Below are 22277 nucleotides of genomic sequence, written 5' to 3' on the forward strand. Positions count from 1 at the left end.
TCCCGGGCCCCACAACTGTATTACACTCGCTCCCGGGCCCCACAACTGTATTACACTCGCTCCCGGGCCCCACAACTGTATTACACTCGCTCCCGGGCCCCACAACTGTATTACACTCGCTCCCGGGCCCAACAACTGTAATACACTCGCTCCCGGGCCCCGCTACTGTATTACACTCGCTCCCGGGCCCCGCAACTGTATTACACACGCTCCCGGGACCCGCAACTGTAATACACTCGCTCCCGGGCCCCACAACTCTAATACACTCGCTCCCGGGCCCCACAACGGTATTACACTCGCTCCCGGGCCCCACAACTGTATTACACTCGCTCCCGGGCCACGCAACTGTATTACACTCGCTCCCGGGCCCCGCAACTGTATTACACACGCTCCCGGGACCCGCAACTGTATTACACTCGCTCCCGGGCCCCACAACTGTATTACACTCGCTCCCGGGCCCCGCAACTGTATTACACACGCTCCCGGGACCCGCAACTGTAATACACTCGCTCCCGGGCCCCACAACTGTAATACACTCGCTCCCGGGCCCCAAAACTGTATTACACTCGCTCCCGGGCCCCACAACTGTATTACACTCGCTCCCGGGCCCCACAACTGTAATACACTCGCTCCCGGGCCACGCAACTGTATTACACTCGCTCACGGGCCCCGCAACTGTATTACACACGCTCCCGGGACCCGCAACTGTATTACACTCGCTCCCGGGCCCCGCAACTGTATTACACTCGCTCCCGGGCCCCGCAACTGTATTACACACGCTCCCGGGCCCCGCAACTGTATTACACTCGCTCCCGGGCCCCACAACTGTATTACACTCGCTCCCGGGCCCCACAACTGTAATACACTCGCTCCCGGGCCACGCAACTGTATTACACTCGCTCCCGGGCCCCGCAACTGTATTACACACGCTCCCGGTCCCCGCAACTGTATTACACTCGCTCCCGGGCCCCACAACTGTATTACACTCGCTCCCGGGCCCTGCAACTGTATTACACTCGCCCCCGGGCCCCGCAACTGTATTACACACGCTCCCAGGACCCACAACTGTATTATACTCGCTCCTGGGCCCCTCAATTGTATTACACTCGCTCCCGGGCCCCACAACTGTATTACACTCGCTCCCGGGCCCCACAACTGTATTACACTCGCTCCCGGGCCCCATAACTGTATTACACTCGCTCCCGGGCCCCATGCCCCATAACTGTATTACACTCGCTCCCGGGCCCCACAACTGTATTACACTCGCTCCCGGGCCCCACAACTGTATTACACTCGCTCCCGGGCCCCACAACTGTATTACACTCGCTCCCGGGCACCACAACTGTATTACACTCGCTCCCGGGCGGCTCCAGCTTTCGACCCCCCGCCGACAAAACTCTCCAGCCGGTTAACCTCCCGCCTCCCCCTCTTTTCCCCCCCACTCCCCTCTCTCCCTCCTCCTCTCTCTCCTCCCTCCTCTCTCCCCCCCTCCAACTCTCTCACCCCTCCTCCTCTCTTCCCCCACCCCTCTCTTCCCCCTCTGTCAGAACTGAACGAGGAGGAGGACACAAATGCAGGCTCAGACACAGGGCAGATCAGTCTTCGGCGTTTAATCGGTCCAAGTCAGTACACAGGTAGGCAAAACAGAGGCAACAGTACCATATAGGAGCAGGCAAAAACCAGTGGTCGAAAATACAGGCAAAGGTCGAGATCACAAGATTACGAGAGCTGGAACAAGGTGATACCAAGTAACATACAACACGAACTGGCAATGGGAACTAAAACACAAAAGGCTTAAATACAGACTAGCAGGGGATAACGAGACACAGGTGAAACACATCAGGGCGTGGCCAACAATCACATGAGGGTAAACGACCTGACAGGAAATGGGACCTGAAACAAGAGGAGATGTGAGACACCAAAATAAAACAAGAATGCAAACTCTAATACTAAAAACCAATAAGAAACAGAAACTAGATCAAACGCGAGACCTGACAGTACCCCCCCCTCCACGGCCGGCTCCTGACGGCCCAGGATCTTCAGGATGTTGGCGCCGATAGTCCCTGATAAGTTCCGGGTCGCATATGTTGCGAGCTGGCACCCAAGACCGCTCCTCAGGTCCATACCCCTCCCAATCCACAAGATACTGACAACCACGACCACGCCGGCGCATCCCCAGCAACCGGCTGACCGTAAACACTGGACCCCCATCAAGGAACCGGGGGGGGCGGAGGGGGTGTGGAGGCAGGGACCAGAGGACTCTCCTTAAATGGCTTCAGACGGGAGACATGGAAAGTAGGGTGGACCCTCATGGCACGGGGGAGTTTGAGACGAACCGCCACAGGATTGATGACCTTTGATATGGGGAAAGGACCAACACAACGAGGAGCCAGATTCCGGGATTCCACCCTCAGCGGTAAGTCTCGAGTGGAGAGCCACACCCTTTGACCAGGCGAGTATACTGGAGCCGGCGTTCTTCCACGGTCAGCCATCCTCTTCTAACGCGCAGAACTGCGCAACAGCATCTGACGAGCCCCATTCCAAACCTTGCGACAGCGACGGACGAGAGCCTGAGCGGAGGGCACACTGGACTCCTTCTCCACAGCAGGGAACAATGGCGGTTGATAACCATAGGCACACTGGAATGGAGAGAGACCAGAGGATGAGCAAGGAAGTGTGTTGTGTGCATACTCCACCCAAATAAGGTGTTTGCTCCAAGTTGAAGGGTTCTGTGCCACCAAGCACCGCAGTCCTGTCTCCAATTCCTGGTTAAGGTGTTCAGTCTGTCCATTGGATTCCGGGTGATAACCAGATGTAAGGCTGACCGTGGCGTCCAACAGAGAACAAAACTCCTTCCAAAACCTGGACACGAACTGAGGCCCCCGGTCAGACACAATGTCTCTGGGAAATCCATGAATGCGAAAAACATGAGACAGCATGACCTCTGCCGTCTTCTTGGCGGAGGGAAGCTTGTGCAACGCAATGAAATGGACCATCTTAGAAAATCTGTCCACTACAGTCATGACTGAGGTGTTACCTTCAGAAGAGGGCAAGCCCGTGACAAAGTCCATGGAGATGTCTGACCAGGGGCGTGAGGGGACAGGCAGCGGATTCAGGAGGCCAAAGGCGGCCCGACGGGAGGTCTTGTTCTGAGCACAAATACTGCAGGCGGCGACGTACTCCTTAATCCCCCTCGTCATGGAAGGCCACCAAAACCGCTGTTTGGCCACAAACAGGGTTCGGCGGACACCGGGATGACAGGAGATCCGAGACGTATGAGCCCAGTGAATCACCTGTGAACGAAGAGACTCGGGAACAAACAGACGATTAGAAGGACACCCTAGCGGAGACTGAACACCAGCAGTTGCCTCGGAAACTCTCTTCTCAATCTCCCAAGTAACCGCCCCAACAAAACAAGAAGCAGGCAGAATGGGAGTTGAAACCTTAGGGGATGGGTCAGGATCAAACTGTCTGGAGAGAGCATCAGGTTTGCCATTCTTGGCACCAGGGCGGTAAGACAGTACAAAATCAAATCGATTAAAGAAGAGAGCCCACCTTGCTTGGCGCGAGTTGAGGCGTTTGGCTGACCTGATGTATTCCAGGTTTTTGTGGTCTGTCCAAACTAGAAACGGCTGCTTGGTACCCTCCAACCAATGTCTCCATTCCTCCAAGGCTGTTTTAACCGCTAACAGTTCACGGTTACCCACGTCGTAATTTCTCTCAGCAGGAGAAAGCTCATTTGAGAGGAAAGCGCAGGGATGTAATCGACCATCTGTGGGGGATTTCTGTGAGAGTACGGCCCCGATGCCCACACCCGAGGCGTCCACCTCAACCACGAACTGGAGTGACGGGTCAGGGTGAACCAGGATGGGGGCTGAGGAGAAGCTCCTCTTGAGTCTCCTAAATGCAGTTTCTGCTTGAGAGGACCAAGAGAAAGGCACGTGGGGTGAGGTAAGAGCATGGAGTGGTGCAGCAGTGACACTAAAGTTCCGGATAAACTTCCTATAAAAATTAGCAAACCCAAGGAACCCCTGAAGTCGCTTACGACTGGAGGGTGTAGGCCAGGTGGCCACAGCACTGACCTTGCTCGGGTCCATCTGTATACCAGCAGGTGATACAACATAACCGATGAATTGAACAGTGTTAACATGAAATTCACATTTCTCAGCTTTCACAAAAAGATCATTCAGGAGCAAACGTTCTAGCACCTGGTGTACATGCTGCACATGGGAAGTCTCGTCTGGAGAAAAAATCAAAATGTCATCAAGGTACACAAACACAAATCGGTTCAGCATGTCCCGTAATACATCATTAACCATGCCTTGAAAAACTGCTGGAGCATTAGTAAGACCAAACGGCATGACCAGATATTCATAATGACCACTGGGTGTGTTAAACGCAGTTTTCCATTCATCCCCGTCCCTTATCCTCACCAGATGATACGCATTTCTAAGATCTAACTTAGTGAATACTGCAGCGTCTTTTAACAGTTCAAATGCAGAGGAGATAAGAGGAAGAGGGTATCTGTTCTTAACAGTAATGTCATTGAGTCCTCTGTAGTCAATGCAGGGCCGAAGTGTTCCATCCTTCTTATCCACAAAGAAGAATCCAGCTCCTGCAGGTGAAGAAGAAGGTCTGATGATCCCAGCAGCAAGGGCATCGTCAATGTACTTTTCCATGGCGAGCCGCTCAGGTGAAGACAAGGAGTAGAGATGGCCCTTAGGAGGCGCTGTACCTGGCAGAAGGTCGATGCAGCAGTCGTACGGTCTATGCGGCGGAAGAGATGTGGCCTTGGCCTTGTTGAACACCTCCTTTAGGTCTAGATAATATGAGGGAACCTTGGTGAGATCTGGAAAATCCTCCTCCCTTGAACGGGGAGGCTGCCGGAGGGTGGTCCTGGAAGATCCCAGCAAACTGCTCCTTGACGGATCCTTCATAGACTCAGGAGAAGAATCATGCAGATAGATGAGTTTACAGTTATTCCCCCAAGAAATTACTTCCCCAGTACCCCAGTTCATGTGAGGATTATGGTAAGACAGCCAAGGGAGCCCCAAAACCAGAGGATGAAGAGGACAGTCGAGGAGATGAAAACTGATGGTCTCAAGGTGATTACCTGCCACGATGAGTTGAACAGGTTGAGTTCGGTGAATTACCCTGTACAGTAGGCGCCCATCCAGTGCACTAGCCTCCATAGGATCTTGAAGCTGTTCACGTTCCAGCTTCAATTCATCAGCCAAGCGAATGTCCATGAAGTTCTCATCTGCCCCAGAATCAACCAAAGCCTGCAGGGAGTGCCACTGGGAATGCACCAACAATTGTACCGTCGACAATGGACGAGAGGAACGGCTCATAGGAGTGGTACAACTCACCAATGTCCTCTCTTTCATTGGTGAGCTTTGTCTTTTACTGAACAGCTGTTCAACAAATGTCCCAGTTCACCACAGTAAAAACACGTAATTTCCCTTAGGCAGTGCTGCCGTTCCTCCGGACTGAGTTTGGCTCGTCCCACCTGCATGGGCTCTTCCGAAGATGCAGGTGGCGCTGTAGGCTGACTGGACCGGCCGAGAGGGAAGAAGTCCCGACTGGAAGGTGAAGGGCGACGCTGCTGGGAGGAGGACCGAACTGCAGCCGATTTCCTCTCTCGATCTCTTTCTCTGAGCCAAGCGTCAATTTGGATAGCCAGGGAAATCATAGACTCGACGTCGGAAGGCAGGGTTAGAGGAGCCAATTGATCTTTGATAGCTTCAGACAATCCATTGCGAAAAGCATCCAACAAAGCAGCCTCATTCCATCCACCCTTAGCAGCAACAGTTCGAAAGTCAATAGCAAAATCCATAACAGAGCGATTACCTTGTTTCATGGAGACCAGGTTCTGTGAAGCCTCTCGGCCAGGATTGGAGTGATCAAACGTGCGGGACAGAGCTTCCATGAACAGGACCGATGTCTGGCAAACAGGAGAATTCCGAGACCACTCCGCCGTGGCCCAAGCCTCCGCCCTACCCGACAGGTGCGTGATGATAAAGGCTACCCTTGAGCGTTCTGATGAAAAGGAAGCCGCTTGAAGTTCGAAATGCAGTCCACACTGAATCAAAAAAGGTCTACATTTCTCCGATTCCCCCGAAAAGTGTTCCGGTCTTGCCAGGTGGACGAATGGAGATGCTGCAGCAGCCGCGGCCATCGGAGCTCCTGGAGACACAGACAAGGAAACAGACTCGGCAGGCACGGGAGCCGCAGCAGGAAACAAAGAATTCAGCCGAGTAACCAGGTCTTCAAACCGAGAACTTAAAGTGTTCACCTGTGAACCGATGTCTGCCTGGAACCCCTGCTGACGCTCGCCGAGATCCCGGAACCCGGCGACGATCGAGGAGAGTTGACCCTCGTAATGCGAGATGCGCTCCCCTTGCTTCTGGAGCGCTGCACGAAAAGGATCAGAGCCCGCTGAGTCCATTGTTGGCCAGTTCGTAATGTCAGAACTGAACGAGGAGGAGGACACAAATGCAGGCTCAGACACAGGGCAGATCAGTCTTCGGCGTTTAATCGGTCCAAGTCAGTACACAGGTAGGCAAAACAGAGGCAACAGTACCATATAGGAGCAGGCAAGAACCAGTGGTCGAAAATACAGGCAAAGGTCGAGATCACAAGGTCACAAGATTTCGAGAGCAGGAACGAGGTGATACCAAGTAGCATACAACACGAACTGGCAATGGGAACTAAAACACAAAAGGCTTAAATACAGACTAGCAGGGGATAACGAGACACAGGTGAAACACATCAGGGCGTGGCCAACAATCACATGAGGCTAAACGACCTGACAGGAAATGGGACCTGAAACAAGAGGAGATGTGAGACACCAAAATAAAACAAGAATGCAAACTCTAATACTAAAAACCAATAAGAAACAGAAACTAGATCAAACGCGAGACCTGACAGTGGGGTGGTACTGATGAATCGACTCACTGCAAGGTCGCACTCTGGAGTGGCATAATCTGGGTTAGTACTGACGTAATGACATTCTGTGTGTTGATACTGATGGATTGATGCGCTGTGAGGCTGTATTCATTGAGTGACACACTGTGGATAGTACTGATGGAGTGACACACAGTGAGATGGTAAGGAAGGATTGACACGCTGTGGGCTAACGCTGATGTACTAACACATTGTGGGGTAGTACTGATGGAATGTCACACTGTGGACGAGTACAGGTGTGATACACTGCGGGGTAGTACTGATCAATGAGGTACTGTGTGTAAGTACTGATGTAGTGGCATACTGTGGAATAGGACTGACGGGGAGACACCGTGTCATAGTAACTGTCACCGTGTGACAGAGCTGATGGAATGGCACACTGTAGGATAGTACTGATTGAGTGACCAACCTCGGGGTATTACTGATGGACTGACACAATGTGGGGAATAACTAATGGAGTGACATACTGCGGAGCCTCACTGACGGAGTGACACAATTGGCGTCGGCACTGATGGAGTGACACGCTGTGGAGTAGTCCTGATGGAAAGACAAACGTCGAGGTAGTACTGATGACGTGACACACTATGGGGTCGTACTGGAACCGACACACAGTGGAGTAGTGCTGATGGATACACTGTGGGGAGGTACTGATGGAGTGACACACTGCGGAGTAGTACTGATGATGTGACCAAATGTATGGCAGTACTGATGTATTGACACACTGTGGGGTAGTCCGGCGAGGTACTGATGGAGTGACACACTGTGGGGTAGTACTGATGGAGAGATACTGCGGAGTAGTCCTGATGCAGTGACATCATCTGGGCTAGTGCTTATAGTGACAGATTTTCATATCGTTTCTAGGATTCTTTCCTTTAGTCATTATGATTGAAGACAGGTGTTCAGGACATAATCGAAACGCATTCAAGAGATTTCCACGAGGAATTCAATGCCGTCAAAAGGGAAATCTTCCAAACACAGTCTCTTGCTTTTTAGTTTATTTATCATAGTAGCAAAAACAGTAAGATAGTCATCCATACTTCTTCTTGTATACGTACACTAGTCTAAGTGGGACCCGTTGGGTCCCAGCTTCACATGGGAGGGCTGGAGCCCCAACGCAATATTCCCCCTCCCCACCAATTCCAATATTGCTGGCCGGTGGGCATTGTGGGCCGAATGGGTTATAGGGCTAGCAGCTCAGTCATTCAGGACTGGCAGACAGGCAGCTCAGTCACTCAGGACTGGCAGGCAGGCAGCTCAGAAACTCAGGCCTGGTGGGCTGGCAGCACAGAAACTGCTAGAAATTCTGCTGAAAACATAGAAGCATGGGCACGTAGAAAATAGGTGCAGGAGGACGCCATTCGGCTCTTTGAGCCAGCATGGTGATCATAGCAGATCTTCCCCTATCAATAACCCGTGCCTGCCTTCTCTCTATATCCCTTGACTACACTAGCCCATAGAGCTCTACCTAACTCTCACTTAAATCCATCCAGTAACTTGGTCTCCACTGCCCTCTGTGGCAGGGAGTTCCATAAATTCACAACTCCCTGAGTGAAAAAGTTTTTTTTGTCACCTCAGTCTTAAGTGACCTCCCCTTTATTCTAGACTTTGACACCTGGTTCTGGTCTCGCCCAACATTGGGAACATATTTCCTGCATTTAGCTTGTCCAGTCCTTTTATAATTTTATTTTTTTCTATAAGATCCTCCCTCATCTTTCTTAACTCCAGTGAATACAAGTCTAATCTTTTTAATCTTTCCTCATATGACATTCCCGCCAACTCAGGGATCAATCTACGCTGCACTGTCTCACTCACAAGGATGTCCTTCCTCTGTCCTTCCTCAGTTTTGAGACCAAAACTGTACACAATACTCCAGATGTGGTCTCACCAGCGCCCGATACTACTACAGACGAACCTCTTTACCTCTACTGAAATCCTCTTGTTATGAAGGCCAACATTCCATTAGGTTTCATCACTGCCTGCTGTACATGTAAGCCAACTTTCAGTGACCTGTGTACAAGGACACCCAGTCTAGCTACACCTCTCCCTTACCTAACCCCATTGAGATAATAATCTGCCCCCTTGCGTTTACCGCCAAAGTGGATAAGCTCACATTTATCTATATTATACTGCATCTGCCACGTATCTGCCCACTCACTCAACCTGTCCAGGTCACCCTGCAACCACCTAACATCCTCTTCACAGTTCACACGCACCCAGCTTTGTGTCATTCGCAAACTTGCTGGTGTTGCTCCTAATTCCCTCTTCCGAATCATTAATATATGTTGTAAACAGTTGCGGCCCCACCACCGAGCCTTGCGGCACTGCACTCGCCACTGCCTGCCATTCAGAAAAGGACCCGTTCTACTCTTTGCTTCCGGTCTGCCAACCAATTTTCTATCCATGTCAACACCCTACCTCCAATACCATGCGCTCTAATTTTAGTCACCCGTCTCCCGTGCGGGATATTATCAAAGGCTCTCTGGCAGTCTAGATACACTACATCCATTTTAATAGTCACATCCTCAAAAAATTCCCGAAGATTAGTCAAGTATGATTTCCCTTTCATAAATCCATGTTGACTTGGACTAATCCTTTTTCTGCTATCCAAATGCCCCATTATTACCTCTTTAATAATTGACTCCAGCATCTTTCTCACCACCGAAGTCAAGCTAACTGGTCTGTAATTCCCCATTTTCTCTCTCACTCCTTTCTTGAAAAGTGGGATAACATTAGCTATCCTCCAATCCACAGGAACTGATCCTGAATCTATTGAACATTGGAAAATGATCACCAATGCGTCCACTATTTCTAGAACCACCTCCCCGAGGACCCAGGGATGCAGACCATCAGGTCCAGGGGATTTATCTTCCTTCAGTCCCATTAGCCTACCCAATACTGTTTCTCACCTAATGAAAATGCCTTTCAGTTCCTCTACCCCCTTAGATCCTCTGTCCTCAAGTACATCTGGGAGATTGTTTGTGTCTTCCTCAGTGAAGACAGATCCGAAGTACCTATTCAACTTTACTGCCATTTCGTTGTTGCCCATAATAATTTCACCCGTGTCTGCCTTCAAGAGACCCACATTTGACTTTGCTACACTTTTTCCCTTAACATATCTAAAGAAGCGTTTACTATCATTCTTTATATTCCTGGCCAGCTTCCCTATGTACTGCATCTTTTCAGCCCGTATTGCCCGGCTTGTTTCCTTCTGTTGCTCTATGAAAGTTTCCCAATCCTCTGGCTTCCGGCTACTCTTTGCTGTGTTATACATCTTTTCTTTTAGTTTTATTCTATCCCTAACTTCTCTTGTCAGACACGGTTGCCTCCTTCCCCCCTTAGAATCTTTCTTCCTTTTTGGAATGATATGATCCTGAGTCTTCTGGATTTTGCTCAGAAATTACTGCCATTGCTGTTCCACCGTCAATCCTGCTATGATCCCTTTCCAGTCTATCTTGGCCAGCTCCCCTCTCATGCATTCATAGTCCCATTTCAACTGCATTACTGACACTTCCGATTTAACCTTCTCTTTCTCAAATTGCAGATTAAAACTAATCATATTATGATCATTACCTCCAAACGGTTCCTTTACCTCGAGTTCTCATATCATATCTGCTTCATTGGACAACACTAAATCCAGAATTGCCTTTTCTCTGGTCGGCTCCATTACAAGCTGCTCTAAGAATCCATCTCGGAGGCATTCTACAACTCTCTTTCTTGGGATCCTGAACCAACCTGATTTTCCCAGCCTACCTTCATCCCCCAACACCACAGTGGCATTACCTTTGTTACATGCCAGTTTTAACTCCTGCTGCAACTTACACCCTATTTCCGGGCTACTATTTGTGGGCTTGTAGATAACACCAATTAGTGTCTTCTTGCCTTTACAATAGCTGAACTCAATCCACAGTGATTCTACCTCGTCAGTCCCTATGTCTTTCCTCACAAGGGACTGAATTCCATTCCTCGCCAGCAGAGCTACCCCACCCCCCCCCCCCCCCTCTGCCCACCTGTCTGTCCTTTCTATAGGCTGTATAACCCTGAATATTAAATTCCCAGGCCCGATCCTCCTGCAGCCACGTCTCAGTAATCCCCACAATGTCTATACTGGACTCGTTGAATGTCCCTATCCAGCTATCTAGCAAGTTAAACAATCAATCCAACAAAGACCCGTAGACACGAGATGTCGTTGATTCTTTACTGTATTCAACTGTGAAACTGTAACATACAAGCAGAAAGGGAAACCGCATATTTAGTAACGTTATACACTTGGTAAACAAACATAAACTATGATGCCACCACTAAATACAGTGTTGTTATGTAAGAAAACAGCCAGGGCACATGAAACATTCTTAACTGTGTTAATAATAGCAATCCTGCACAATAACGTATAAAGATGCTGTTACACAAACATAATTAGTCAGACAATGCGTCTAACAAACTGGTGCGGTGGGATGGCAGTAAATTACGCACAGGAATTACAGTCTATACATAAATTAGCTTGCTTATTTATGTATTGTATTTATTTACCTTTCTTGTACATCAGTGGAGCTGCACACTAAATCTCGTTGCACTGACGTGCAATGACAATAAAAGATATATTATTATTATATTATTATTATTATCCTCAGCTTTCCTGACATCTCATTCTTTCGTCTCTCCCTCTCCAGCGTTTTGCGTGGCCTCCTCTCCTCAGCCTCCTCGCCAAAGACTCTGCAGCCAAACACTCACACTTTTCTCACAATGAATCTCGAGCCAAAAACTCACGCTTTTCTCACAGGGCACTTCCCTCACAAGGCTACTCCCTCACTGCGCTCCCTAAGAGCAGTGTTGCTTATATTGACTGATAAATTGCCTAACTTACCAATTTACAAACCAAATTCCTCAGTATTCAACTGTTCCCCCCCCCTATGACTCACTGTAGCAGTGGCAAATCTTTTTTTTTTTTATTTTTTTATTTATTAGAAGTACGGTAAATTACAATAACACACAACACATATATCTTAATACATTTTTTGTACCGCTTCATTTTTTTTTTTTTTAAAGCTTTAAGAAAAAGATAGAAGTAGGGAAAGTAAAGTAGGTGCGCAAGAGTTGTGAAGTGCAGGAGAGTGTTGGGAAAAGAAAGCCCCTTAGAAAAGAAGTTAGAGAAGGAAGTAAAGTAAGAAAGTAGACCCTAGAAAAGAAAGAAAAAGAAAGTAAGGACAATCGCTCTATTATAACATTAAACTCCGCAGAAAGACTACCAACCAAGTCTGTTTTTGTTGTTTTATCTCCCAATGCCAGGTCCTGATACCATTTATTTATTTATTTATATTTTAAATTACTATTGCACCTCATGCTTGTGATAGGTCCATAAACGTAGACCACGTCTTTTGGAATTGGTCTGCTTTATCTGCTAAGAGGAATCTCATCTCTTCCAGATGTAATGTTTCAAACATATTTGATATCCACATTTTTATTGTTGGTGTGGGCGCATTTTTCCAGAATTTAAGTATGAGCTTTTTTCCCATTATTAAGCAGTGGCAAATCTGCCTGCCACAATGCTGGTCCCCCACCTGTTAAGATGAAATCCATCCCTTTTGTACAGTTCCCCCCTTACTCCAAAACAGATCCCAGTGATCTAAGAATCTAAATCCCTGCCCACTGCACCAGTTCCTCAGCCACACATTCAGGTCCTGTATCTCCCTGTTCCTGCTCTCGCCAGCACGAGGAACTGGAAGCAAAACGGATATAACAACACTGGAGGTCCTGCTTTTCAGCATTTTCCCGAGCTCCCTAAAGTCACGCTGCAGAATATTCATCCCTGATTTCTGAAGAATTCCAAAGAGCACAGTTGTCAAAGTTCGTCTCTTAAAGAACGAAGACAGCAACAAAATTGTTAAAGGTAAACCACAGCAATCTTTTAATCAATTTGCTAGACGGGAGTGGCGAGATCTACAAAGAGCACACACACACGTTGCTCAGTGCTTCTCGGGCTCCACTCAAAGAGCAAAGGTAAGTTAGAATAATGATACATTTTCTTATCAATAAAACACACCTTCTAAATCTGAGTGAAAGATCCGTAGCCTAAGGGAAACAAGGGAGACTGGACCCATATATTTGCAATGTCAGCCTTATTCTCAAATCTCAGCACAGCTTCAGTACAGCTGCCCATTCCGGGAGGACAACTAACTCCATTTTGTTTTCAAATGACTTCCATCTTGGTTCCAGAATGGGCATCCGTCTGTGACCTAAAACAAGCTTGTAAGACTTGGATGAAAGCCACGACCTTGTACTTAGCTGGGACAGGCAGTTCAGACAGATATCTAATATGGTGCTGTGCCCAGACTATACATCTCTATGTTAATACATTGTTAATACATTGTTTCAGTGATTAGTATAAACCAAGCTTCTAAGATTTTCCCAGACTTTATTCTGCTGGGAAAATTCTCTTTTAAATTTGACTGCTTTCTGGTTTCAACAAATTTCCATGTTTAATTTACGAACCACACTTGACCAAATCAAACTCTTTCACAGTGAGGTCAGCATAAACTGGCTTTATTTTTTACGTAAGGCAAAAATGCATCAAAACTTTCTTTAAAAAAACACTTTAAAATGCCTACGAAGGAACGGCAGATGCTGGAAGACAAAAATGCTGGAGAAACTCAGCGGGTGAGGCAGTATTTATGGAGCGAATGAAATAGGCAACGTTTCAGGTTGAATCCCCTCTTCAGACTGATGTGAGGGTGGGAAGAAGAAAGGAAGAGGTGGAGTCAGTGGTCTGAGGGAGAGCTGGGAAGGGGAGGAGAAAGTAGGGACTACCTGAAATTAGAGAAGTCAATGTTCATACCGTTGGGGTGCAAACTGCCCAGGTGAAATATGAAGTGCTGCTCCTCCAATATACGGTGGGCCTCACTCTGGCCATGGAGGAGGCCCAGGACAGAAAGGTCGGATTCGGAATGGGAGGGGGAGTTGAAGTGCTGAGCCACTGGGAGATCAGATTGGTTATTGCCAACCGAGTGGAGGTGTTCGGCGTGTGTGCGTGAGAGTGAGAGAGTGTGCATGAGAGAGTGCGTGTGTGAGAGAGCAAGAGAGGGAGTGTGTGTGTGAGAGAGGGAGAGACTGTGTGTGTGGGTGTGTGAGTGAGAGAGAGGGGGTGTTGTGTGTGTGAGAGAGGGACTGTGTGTGTGAGAGAGAGCGGGAGTGTGCGTGTGAGAGAGGGGGACAGAGAGGGGTGTGTGTGTGAGAGAGAGAACAAGAGATAGAGGGAACGTGTGAGTCAGAGAGGGAATGTGTTTGTAGAGAGTGAGAGGGACAGAGAGAGGGAGTGTGTGAGAGACAGGGAGCGAGAGAGGAAGTGTGTGAGAGACAGAGCGAGAGAGGGAGTGTGTGAGTGAGAAGAGGGGGGCATGAGAGGGTGGAGTGGAGAGAATTTGTGTATGAGTGGGGGGGGGGGGAGTGGAGGGGAGGGAGGGGAGACATTGGTCAGGTAGCATTTGGAGTATTTCGTACAGTTCTGATCACTCCATTACAGGACTGATGTGGAAGCTTTGGGGAAGGTGTGGATATGGTTAACCAGAATGGTTTAAAAACAAGGAACTGCAGGTGCTGGTTTACAAATAAGGACATAAAGTACTGGAGTAACTCAGCGGGACAGGCAGCATCTCTGGAGAGACGGAATGGGTGACTGAAGAAACGACCCAAAACGTTACCCATTCCTTCCAGCATTTTGTGTCTACATAAACAGCGCCTATCTATCCAAGTGGCGGTGCGCCAGTAGGCTGGAGGAGCGGGAAAAGGCCGCACCACAGTACGGGCAGTCGTAGGGCTGGCCACTGGTGTGCACGTGCTGGTGAGACAAGGCATGGGAGGCCATGGCAAAACTCTCACCACGCACCAGGCTGGGGAAGGGACGGTCGTTGGCGTGCACCCGCTGGTGGGACAGCAGCTTGGAGGAGCTGGTGAAGCCCTTGCCGCACTGGGCGCAGGTGAAGGGGCGCTCGCCGGTGTGGGTGCGCTGGTGCTCCAGCAGGTGACTGGACTGGGTGAAGCCCTTGCCGCACTGGGCACAGGTGAAGGGACGCTCGCCGGTGTGGGTGCGCTGGTGGGACAGCAGGTTGCCGGAACTGGTGAAGCGCTTGCCGCACTGGGCGCAGGTGAAGGGACGCTCGCCTGAGTGCACCCGCTGGTGGGACAGCAGCTTGGAGGAGCTGGTGAAGCCCTTGCCGAACAGCGCGCAGGTGTAGGGGCGCTCGCCGGAGTGGGTGCGCTGGTGCACCAGCAGGTTACTGGAGCGGGTGAAGCCCTTGCCGCACTGGGCGCAGGTGTAGGGGCGCTCACCGGTGTGGGTGCGCTGGTGCTCTAGCAGGATGCCGGACTGGGTGAAGCCCTTGCCGCACTGGGCGCAGGTGTAGGGGCGCTCGCCGGTGTGGGTGCGCTGGTGGGACAGCAGCCTGGTGGGGCTGGTGAAGCCCTTGCCGCACTGGATGCAGGTGTAGGGACGCTCGCCGGTGTGGGTGCGCTGGTGTACCAGCAGGTTTCCGGAATGGGTGAAGCCCTTGCCGCACTGGGCACAGGTGTAGGGGCGCTCCCCGGTGTGGGTCCGCTGGTGGAAATGCAGCCTAGTGGAGCTGGTGAAGCCCTTGCCACACTGGGCGCACGTGAAGGGGCGCTCGCCAGTGTGGGTGCGCTGGTGCAACAGCAGGTTGTGGGACTGGGTGAAGCCCTTGCCACATTGGGCACAGGTGTAGGGCCGCTCCCCAGTGTGCAGGCACATGTGCACCTTCAGTTGTTTGGACGACTTGAAGCCTTTGCCGCAGTTGGAGCAGGTGAAGGGCTGCTCACTGCTGTGCACCCGCCGGTGCCTCCACAACGCCGACGACTGGGCAAAGCTCTTGCTGCAGGTGGAGCAGCCATAGGGCTTCTCGCCCGTGTGCACCTGCCAGTGCTTCTTCAGTTGATTCGCCGTCTTGAAGCTCTTGCCACAGTCAGAACAGGTGAAGGGATATTTGCTGGAGTGCACGCGGTTGTGCCCCTGCAGGGTACTGGAGCTGGTGAAGCTCTTGCCGCATTCCGAGCAGTCGAAGGGTCGTTCACCCGTGTGCACCCGCCGGTGGATCTCCAGCAGGGACGGCTTCTGCCAGGCCTTGCCACACACGTCACACTCATAACGCTTCCCCTTGTTGTGCCCCGTCATGTGGTCCTCCATCAAAGCGCAGCCCCTCGAAGCTCAGCACGCACACTGAGCAGATGTGGGGGGCTCACAGGCACCCTGGCCGCCCTGAATTGGCGCTCACGTCCCCGTCTCAGTCCACAGCAACGGCTCCTAAACTCTGCAGGAGGGGAACCCAGAGGGTCAATAAGATAAGCTGGCAAACAGGATATTACTTACACATATTGGGTGCGTTTATGGCAGAGGAAACCGTTATATAATACTGTGCGGCATAGTGGCGCAGCGGTAGAGTTGCTGCCTCACCGCCAGATACCCGGGTTCGATCCTGACTACGGGTGCTGTCTGTGTGGAGTTTGTACGTTCTCCCCATGACCTGCGTGGGTTTTTACTCCGGGTGCTCCGGTTTCCTCCAACATTTCAAAGACGTTCAAGGTTGCAGATTAATCGGCTTCCGCAACATTGTTAAATTGTCCCTAATGTGCGGAGGATAATGCTAGTGTACGGGGTGATCGCTGGTCAGCACGGACTCCGCGGGCCGAAAGAAGGGTTTAGTTTTGACCCAAAATGTCACCCATTCCTTCTCTCCACGGATGCTGCATGTCCCACTGAGTTACTCCAGCACTTTGTGTATATCTTCTCCACAGATGCTGCCTGACCCGCTGAGTTACTTCAGCACTTTGTGTCTATCTTCTCCACAGATGCTGCCTGACCCGCTGAATTACTCCAGCACTTTGTCATAGATTCATAGAGTGCTACAGAGTTGGAAAAAGGCCCTTCGGCCCAACTCGTACCCGCACTCCTAGATCCCTCGTCTCCACACATTCCCCCAGCGCCCCACCATTCACAGTGAAGACCCTGCACTGGTTTGACTTCCTAAACTTCAACACCCTCCCCACCTCCAAACAATGTGAATCCCCACCTCGCTCCCTACCCCCTTCCTTGGCTTCCTCCCCCCCCCGTTCTTGCCCCCCCCCCCCCATTTATCCCCCTCGGCACCAAACCCACTGCCCTTCCCTTTGCTCCCTGCTTCCCCCGCTACTCACTTCACCCTCTTTCCACCCCCAGCCTCTCACCCCTCTCCACCCAGCTGCCTCCCACCCTCCACTCCACACTCTCTCTCTTCACCCTGAATAAGGGGGGTGGGGTGTTAAATGGGATAGTCGAGGACGGAGTTAAAGGGAAAGAGAGTAAATTGATGGTTAATGACCCCACGATTAACGGGAAAGGAAGCTCACAAAGGGATAGGAGAGTATGGCCAAGTGTGATAGGGATCGATGTCAAACGTCAGATGCGTAAGGAGTTAAAAGTATTGTATATGAATGCGCGAAGTATAAGAAGTAAAGTAGATGAGCTTGAGGCTCAGTTAGAGGTTGGTAGATATGACATTGTGGGGATTACTGAGACGTGGCTGCAGGAGGATCGGGCCTGGGAACTTAATATTCAGTGTTATATATCCTATAGAAAGGACAGGCAGGTGGGCAGAGGAGGGGGGGGGGTAGCTCTGCTGGTGAGGGATGGAATTCAGTCCCTTATGAGGGAAGACATAAGGAATGACGAGGTAGAGTCACTGTGGATTAAGTTGAGGAATTGTAAAGGCAAGAAGGCACTAATTGGTGTTATCTACAGGCCCCCAAATAGTAGCCCGGATGTAGGGTGTAAGTTGCAGTAGGAGTTGAAACTGGCATGTAACACAGGTAATGCCACTGTGGTGATGGGGGATTTCAATATGCAGGTAGGCTGGGAAAATCAGGTTGGTTCAGGATCCCAAGAAAGAGGGTTTGTAGAATGTCTCCGAGATGGATTCTTAGAGCAGCTTGTAATGGAGCCGACCAGAGAAAAGGCAATTCTGGATTTAGTGTTGTCCAATGAACCAAATATGATAAGAGAACTCGAGGTAAAGGAACCGCTTGGAGGTAGTGATCATAATATGATTAGTTTGAATCTGCAATTTGAGAAGGGGAACGTTAAATCGGAAGTGTCAGTGATACAGTTGAACAAAGCGGACTATGAAGGCATGAGAGAGGTGCTGGCCAAGGTAGACTGGAAAGGGATCCGAGTAGGAATAATGGTGGAACAGCAATGGCAGGAATTTCAGGGCATAATCCAGAAGACGCAGGATCATTTTATTCTAAAAAGGAAGTAAGATTCTAAGGGGAGTAGGAGGCAACCATGGCTGACAAGAGAAGTTAGGGATAGAATAAAACTAAAAGAAAAGATGTATAACACAGCAAAGAGTAGCCGGAAGCCAGCGGATTGGGAAACTTTCATAGGACAACAGAGGGAAACAAAACAGGCAATACGGGCTGAAAAGATGAAGTACGAGAAGAAGCTGGCCGGAAATATAAAAAAGGGCAATAAAAGCTTCTTTAGGTGTGTTAAGGGAAAAAGAGTAGCAAAGTCAAATGTGGGTCTCTTGAAGGCAGACACGGGTGAAATTGTTATGGGCAACAAGGATCTGTCTTCACTCAGGAAGACACAAACAATCTCGCAGATGTACTGGAGGACAGAGGATTTAAGGGGGTAGAGGTACTGAAAGAAATTTTCATTAGACGAGAAATAGTATTGGGTAGGCTAATGGGACTGAAGGATGACAAATCCCCTGGACCTGATGGTCTGCATCCCAGGGTACTCAGGGAGGTGGCTCTAGAAATAGTGGACGCATTGGTGATCATTTTCCAATGTTCAATAGATTCAGGATCAGTTCCTGCTAATGTTATCCCACTTTTCAAGAAAGGAGCGAGAGAGAAAACGGGGAATTACAGACCAATTAGCCTGACCTCTGTGGTGGGAAAGTGCTGGAGTCAATTATTAAACAGGTAATAATGGGGCATTTGGATAGCAGTAAAAAGATTAGTCCAAGTCAACATGGATTTATGAAAAGGGAAAGCATGCTTGACTAATCTTTTGGAATTTTTTGAGGATGTGACAAGTAAAGTGGATAAATGGGTGCCAGTGGATGTAGTGCATCTAGACTTTCAGAAAGCCTTTGATAAGGTCCCGCACGGAGACTGGTGACTAAAATTAGAGCACATGGTATTGGGGTTAGGGTGTTGACATGGATAGAAAATTGGTTGGCAGACAGGAAGCAAAGCGTAGGAGTGAACGGGTCCTTTTCAAAGTGGCAGGCAGTGGCGAATGGAGTGCCGCAAGGCTCGGTGTTGGGGGCGCAACTGCTTACCATATATATTAATGATTTTGAAGAGGGAATTAGGAGCAATACTAGCAGGTTTGTGGATGACACAAAGCTGGGTGGCAGTGTGAACTGTGAAGAGGATGTTAGGAGGTTGCAGGGTGACCTGGAGAGCTTGAGTGAGTGGGCAGATGCGTGGCAGATGCAGTATAATATCGATAAATGTGAGGTTATCCACTTTGGTGGCAAAAACAAGGGGGCAAATTATTATCTCAATGGGGTTAGTTTAGGTAAGGGGGAGGTGCAGCGAGACCTGGGCGTCCTTGTACACCGGTCACTGAAAGTTGGCTTACAGGTACAGCAGGCAGTGAAGAAAGCTAATGGAATGTTGGCCTTCATAACAACAGGATTTCAGTATAGGAGTAAAGAGGTTTTTTTGCAGTTGTATAGGGCTCTGGTGAGACCATATCTGGAGTATTGTGTACAGTTTTGGTCTCCTAATTTGAGGAAGGACATCCTTGTGATTGAGGCAGTGCAGCGTAGGTTCACGAGATTGATCCCTGGGATGGCGGGACTGCCATATGAGGAAAGATTGAAAAGACTAGGCTTGTATTCACTGGAGCTTAGAAGGATGAGAGGGTTACCTATAGAAACATATAAAATTATAAAAGGACTGGACAAGTTAAATGCAGGAAAAATGTTCCCAATGTTGGGCGAGTCCAGAACCAGGGGCCACAATATTAGAATAAAGGGGAGGCCATTTAAGACTGAGGTGAGAAAAAAACGTTTTCTCCCAGAATGTTGTAAATTTATGGAATTCCCTGCCACAGAGGGCAGTGGAGGCCAAGTCACTGGATGGAGTTAACAGAGAGTTAGATAGAGCTCTAGGGGCTAGTGGAGTCAAGGAATATGGGGAGAAGGCAGGCATGGGTTATTGATAGGGGACGATCAGCCGTGATCACATTGAATGGCCTCGAAGGGCCGAATGGCCTCCTCCTGAATCTATTTGCTATGTTGTTCTATGACACAAAGCTGGGTGGAGTGTGAACTGTGAGGAGAATGTTGTGAGATGCAGGGTGACTTGGACAGGTTGGGTGAGTGGGCAGATGATGCAGCGAATGGCATGTTGGCCATTATAGGGAGGATACATGGCAGTCGAGGTCACGACCCGTGACCCGTACTGTTGCTACGTTACGCCAACTGGAGTACACGTGATGAACTGCAGGTAACACTTACCATTGTTTCCAGCGTAGTGGGCGCATTAAAAACCGCCGAAAAGGTCAATTTTAGCGCTGTAATTAATTATGAAAATCAGGATAAGCGTGAGAGAAATTTATCCTATTTCAGAATTCCAAAAGTGAGGAGTAATGACGGTAGAGAGAAGTGACAGCTGAAGGGACAACAACAGTCAAAGAGCTTGGTGAACATTGGCCGTGCAAATACCGAGATTGAAAATATTGGGAATTATCGCGTTTGCTCACTGTATTTCATCAACAGTAAGGCATTATTTGTGATTTGTCTTGATTCCTTTGGTATCTAAAAAGTTTCTGAAGCGATAAATCTGGCTGTAAAATGTTAAAATCGCCCATGGTTCTCAAGTGGGTTTTTACATACAAAAAGAATACGCTTCTGAAGCAAAATTTATCATTATAAACACCGCAAACCATACGTGGGTTTTGAATGACATTTTACTCAGATGCAAGCCAAGGAATGGCAAAATTGTTAGCTGTTAATTGGACATAATCAACCTGAGCAAACTGACAATATCCTATTGAAAGGAAGTGGGTAAGGTGTCAGAACATTTTATTATTTGCCAAAATATACATCTCAATAGCATAATGTTAGAAAACTTGCTTTTTCACACACCACTCTTATGTCTGGAGATTTTTTTAATGAACAATTTAGCTTCTCTCTACCGTCATTTCTCCTCACTTTTGGAAGCAGGACAAATGCCTCTCACGCTTACCCTGATTTCCACAATTATTTACACGCAACAAATGACCTGTTCAGCGGTTTTTAACGAGTAAGTACGCGTTTCATGTATTAACAGTGTATGCCGGTAGCTGCCTTGTCCTCCACATGGATTAAGCTGCACCCTGCGTCACGGCCTTTGACCCGATGACCTTACATGCAACCCCATATAACAAGAGGAGTTGAGTCTAGGAGCGAAGAGATCCTTCTGCAGCTGTACAGGGCCCTGGTGAGGCCACACCTGGAGAACTGGGCGCAGTTGTGGACATAGTTGAGGAATTCTGGGAGTTCTCTGACCAGAAACAACAACAACGGGTAAGACTACAGTTCCCAGGGTGCATTGCGAGGAGGAGGAGCCAATGGGAGGACGACCCACCCTCACGTGACGTCACCCGCGGGCGCTGTGCGACGACGGCCAATCGGAGCGGGCGGTGACGTAACCGGCAACCAATGGGCGGAGGACGACGCGATGACGTCACGACGCAGGGCCCTAGTAACCAAGATGGCGGCGGCGACGGCGGTTGTGACGAATAATAATAAGGAGGAGGAGGAAGGGCAGCGGCGGCTCCTCCACCTCCACGCGCTGGTCCCGCCCTCTCGCTCTACACTCACCGGGTGGAGGCGGCCGCGTGTGAACTGAGCGGCTCCGTCAGCGGCTCCAAGGTCTTCGCCGCCATTGCTGTTCCTCCGCTCCCTCCCTCCCTCAACTTCCGGCCGCCTCGTCCCGCCCACATACACTTCCGGCCGCCCTCTGATTGGAGACAACGAACGTCAATCAATCAGCCCCAGGCCCCGCCCCCCGTGATTGCATCAGAATGACGTCAGTCCCGCTGGTTCGCCCCTGGATGACGAGTACGTCCGTCACCACGCCCCTCTGCTGGCTGATTGGAGGCGACAGACGTCAGTCACCCGCTGGTCCAGGTCCCGCCCCCTTCCTCCTCCCCCCATTGGATGAAGAACAAAGAGGAGCAACAGCGCCGTCACCAGCACCTCCCCCTCTATCCCCGCCCCTCACAAACCCTGTATATACACACACACACACTGTATACACACACACAC

General features: G+C 49.7%; 1 protein-coding gene across 2 annotated transcripts in view; it reads right to left on the reverse strand.

Annotated features, from left to right (window-relative positions):
* Positions 1–21967, reverse strand: part of LOC116969613 (zinc finger protein 850-like) — a 79936-nt gene extending 57969 nt beyond the window's left edge. Inside the window, exons 1-3 of one of the 2 annotated variants that reach the window (XM_033016444.1) lie at positions 21831–21893; positions 14905–16277; positions 10883–10893 (exon numbers count right to left, since the gene is read on the reverse strand). In XM_033016444.1, coding sequence (XP_032872335.1) covers positions 10883–10893; positions 14905–16153 — 1260 coding nt within the window. In that variant the 5' untranslated portion in view covers positions 16154–16277; positions 21831–21893. Of the gene's footprint in view, positions 1–10882; positions 10894–14904; positions 16278–21830; positions 21917–21954 lie in introns of those variants that run through there. The other variant, XR_004410852.1, reaches the window with a different exon arrangement.
* Between the last annotated feature and the right edge of the window lie 310 nt (positions 21968–22277).

The sequence above is a fragment of the Amblyraja radiata genome, unplaced genomic scaffold (assembly GCF_010909765.2).
Source record: "Amblyraja radiata isolate CabotCenter1 unplaced genomic scaffold, sAmbRad1.1.pri S89, whole genome shotgun sequence".
Classification (NCBI taxonomy): domain Eukaryota; kingdom Metazoa; phylum Chordata; class Chondrichthyes; order Rajiformes; family Rajidae; genus Amblyraja; species Amblyraja radiata.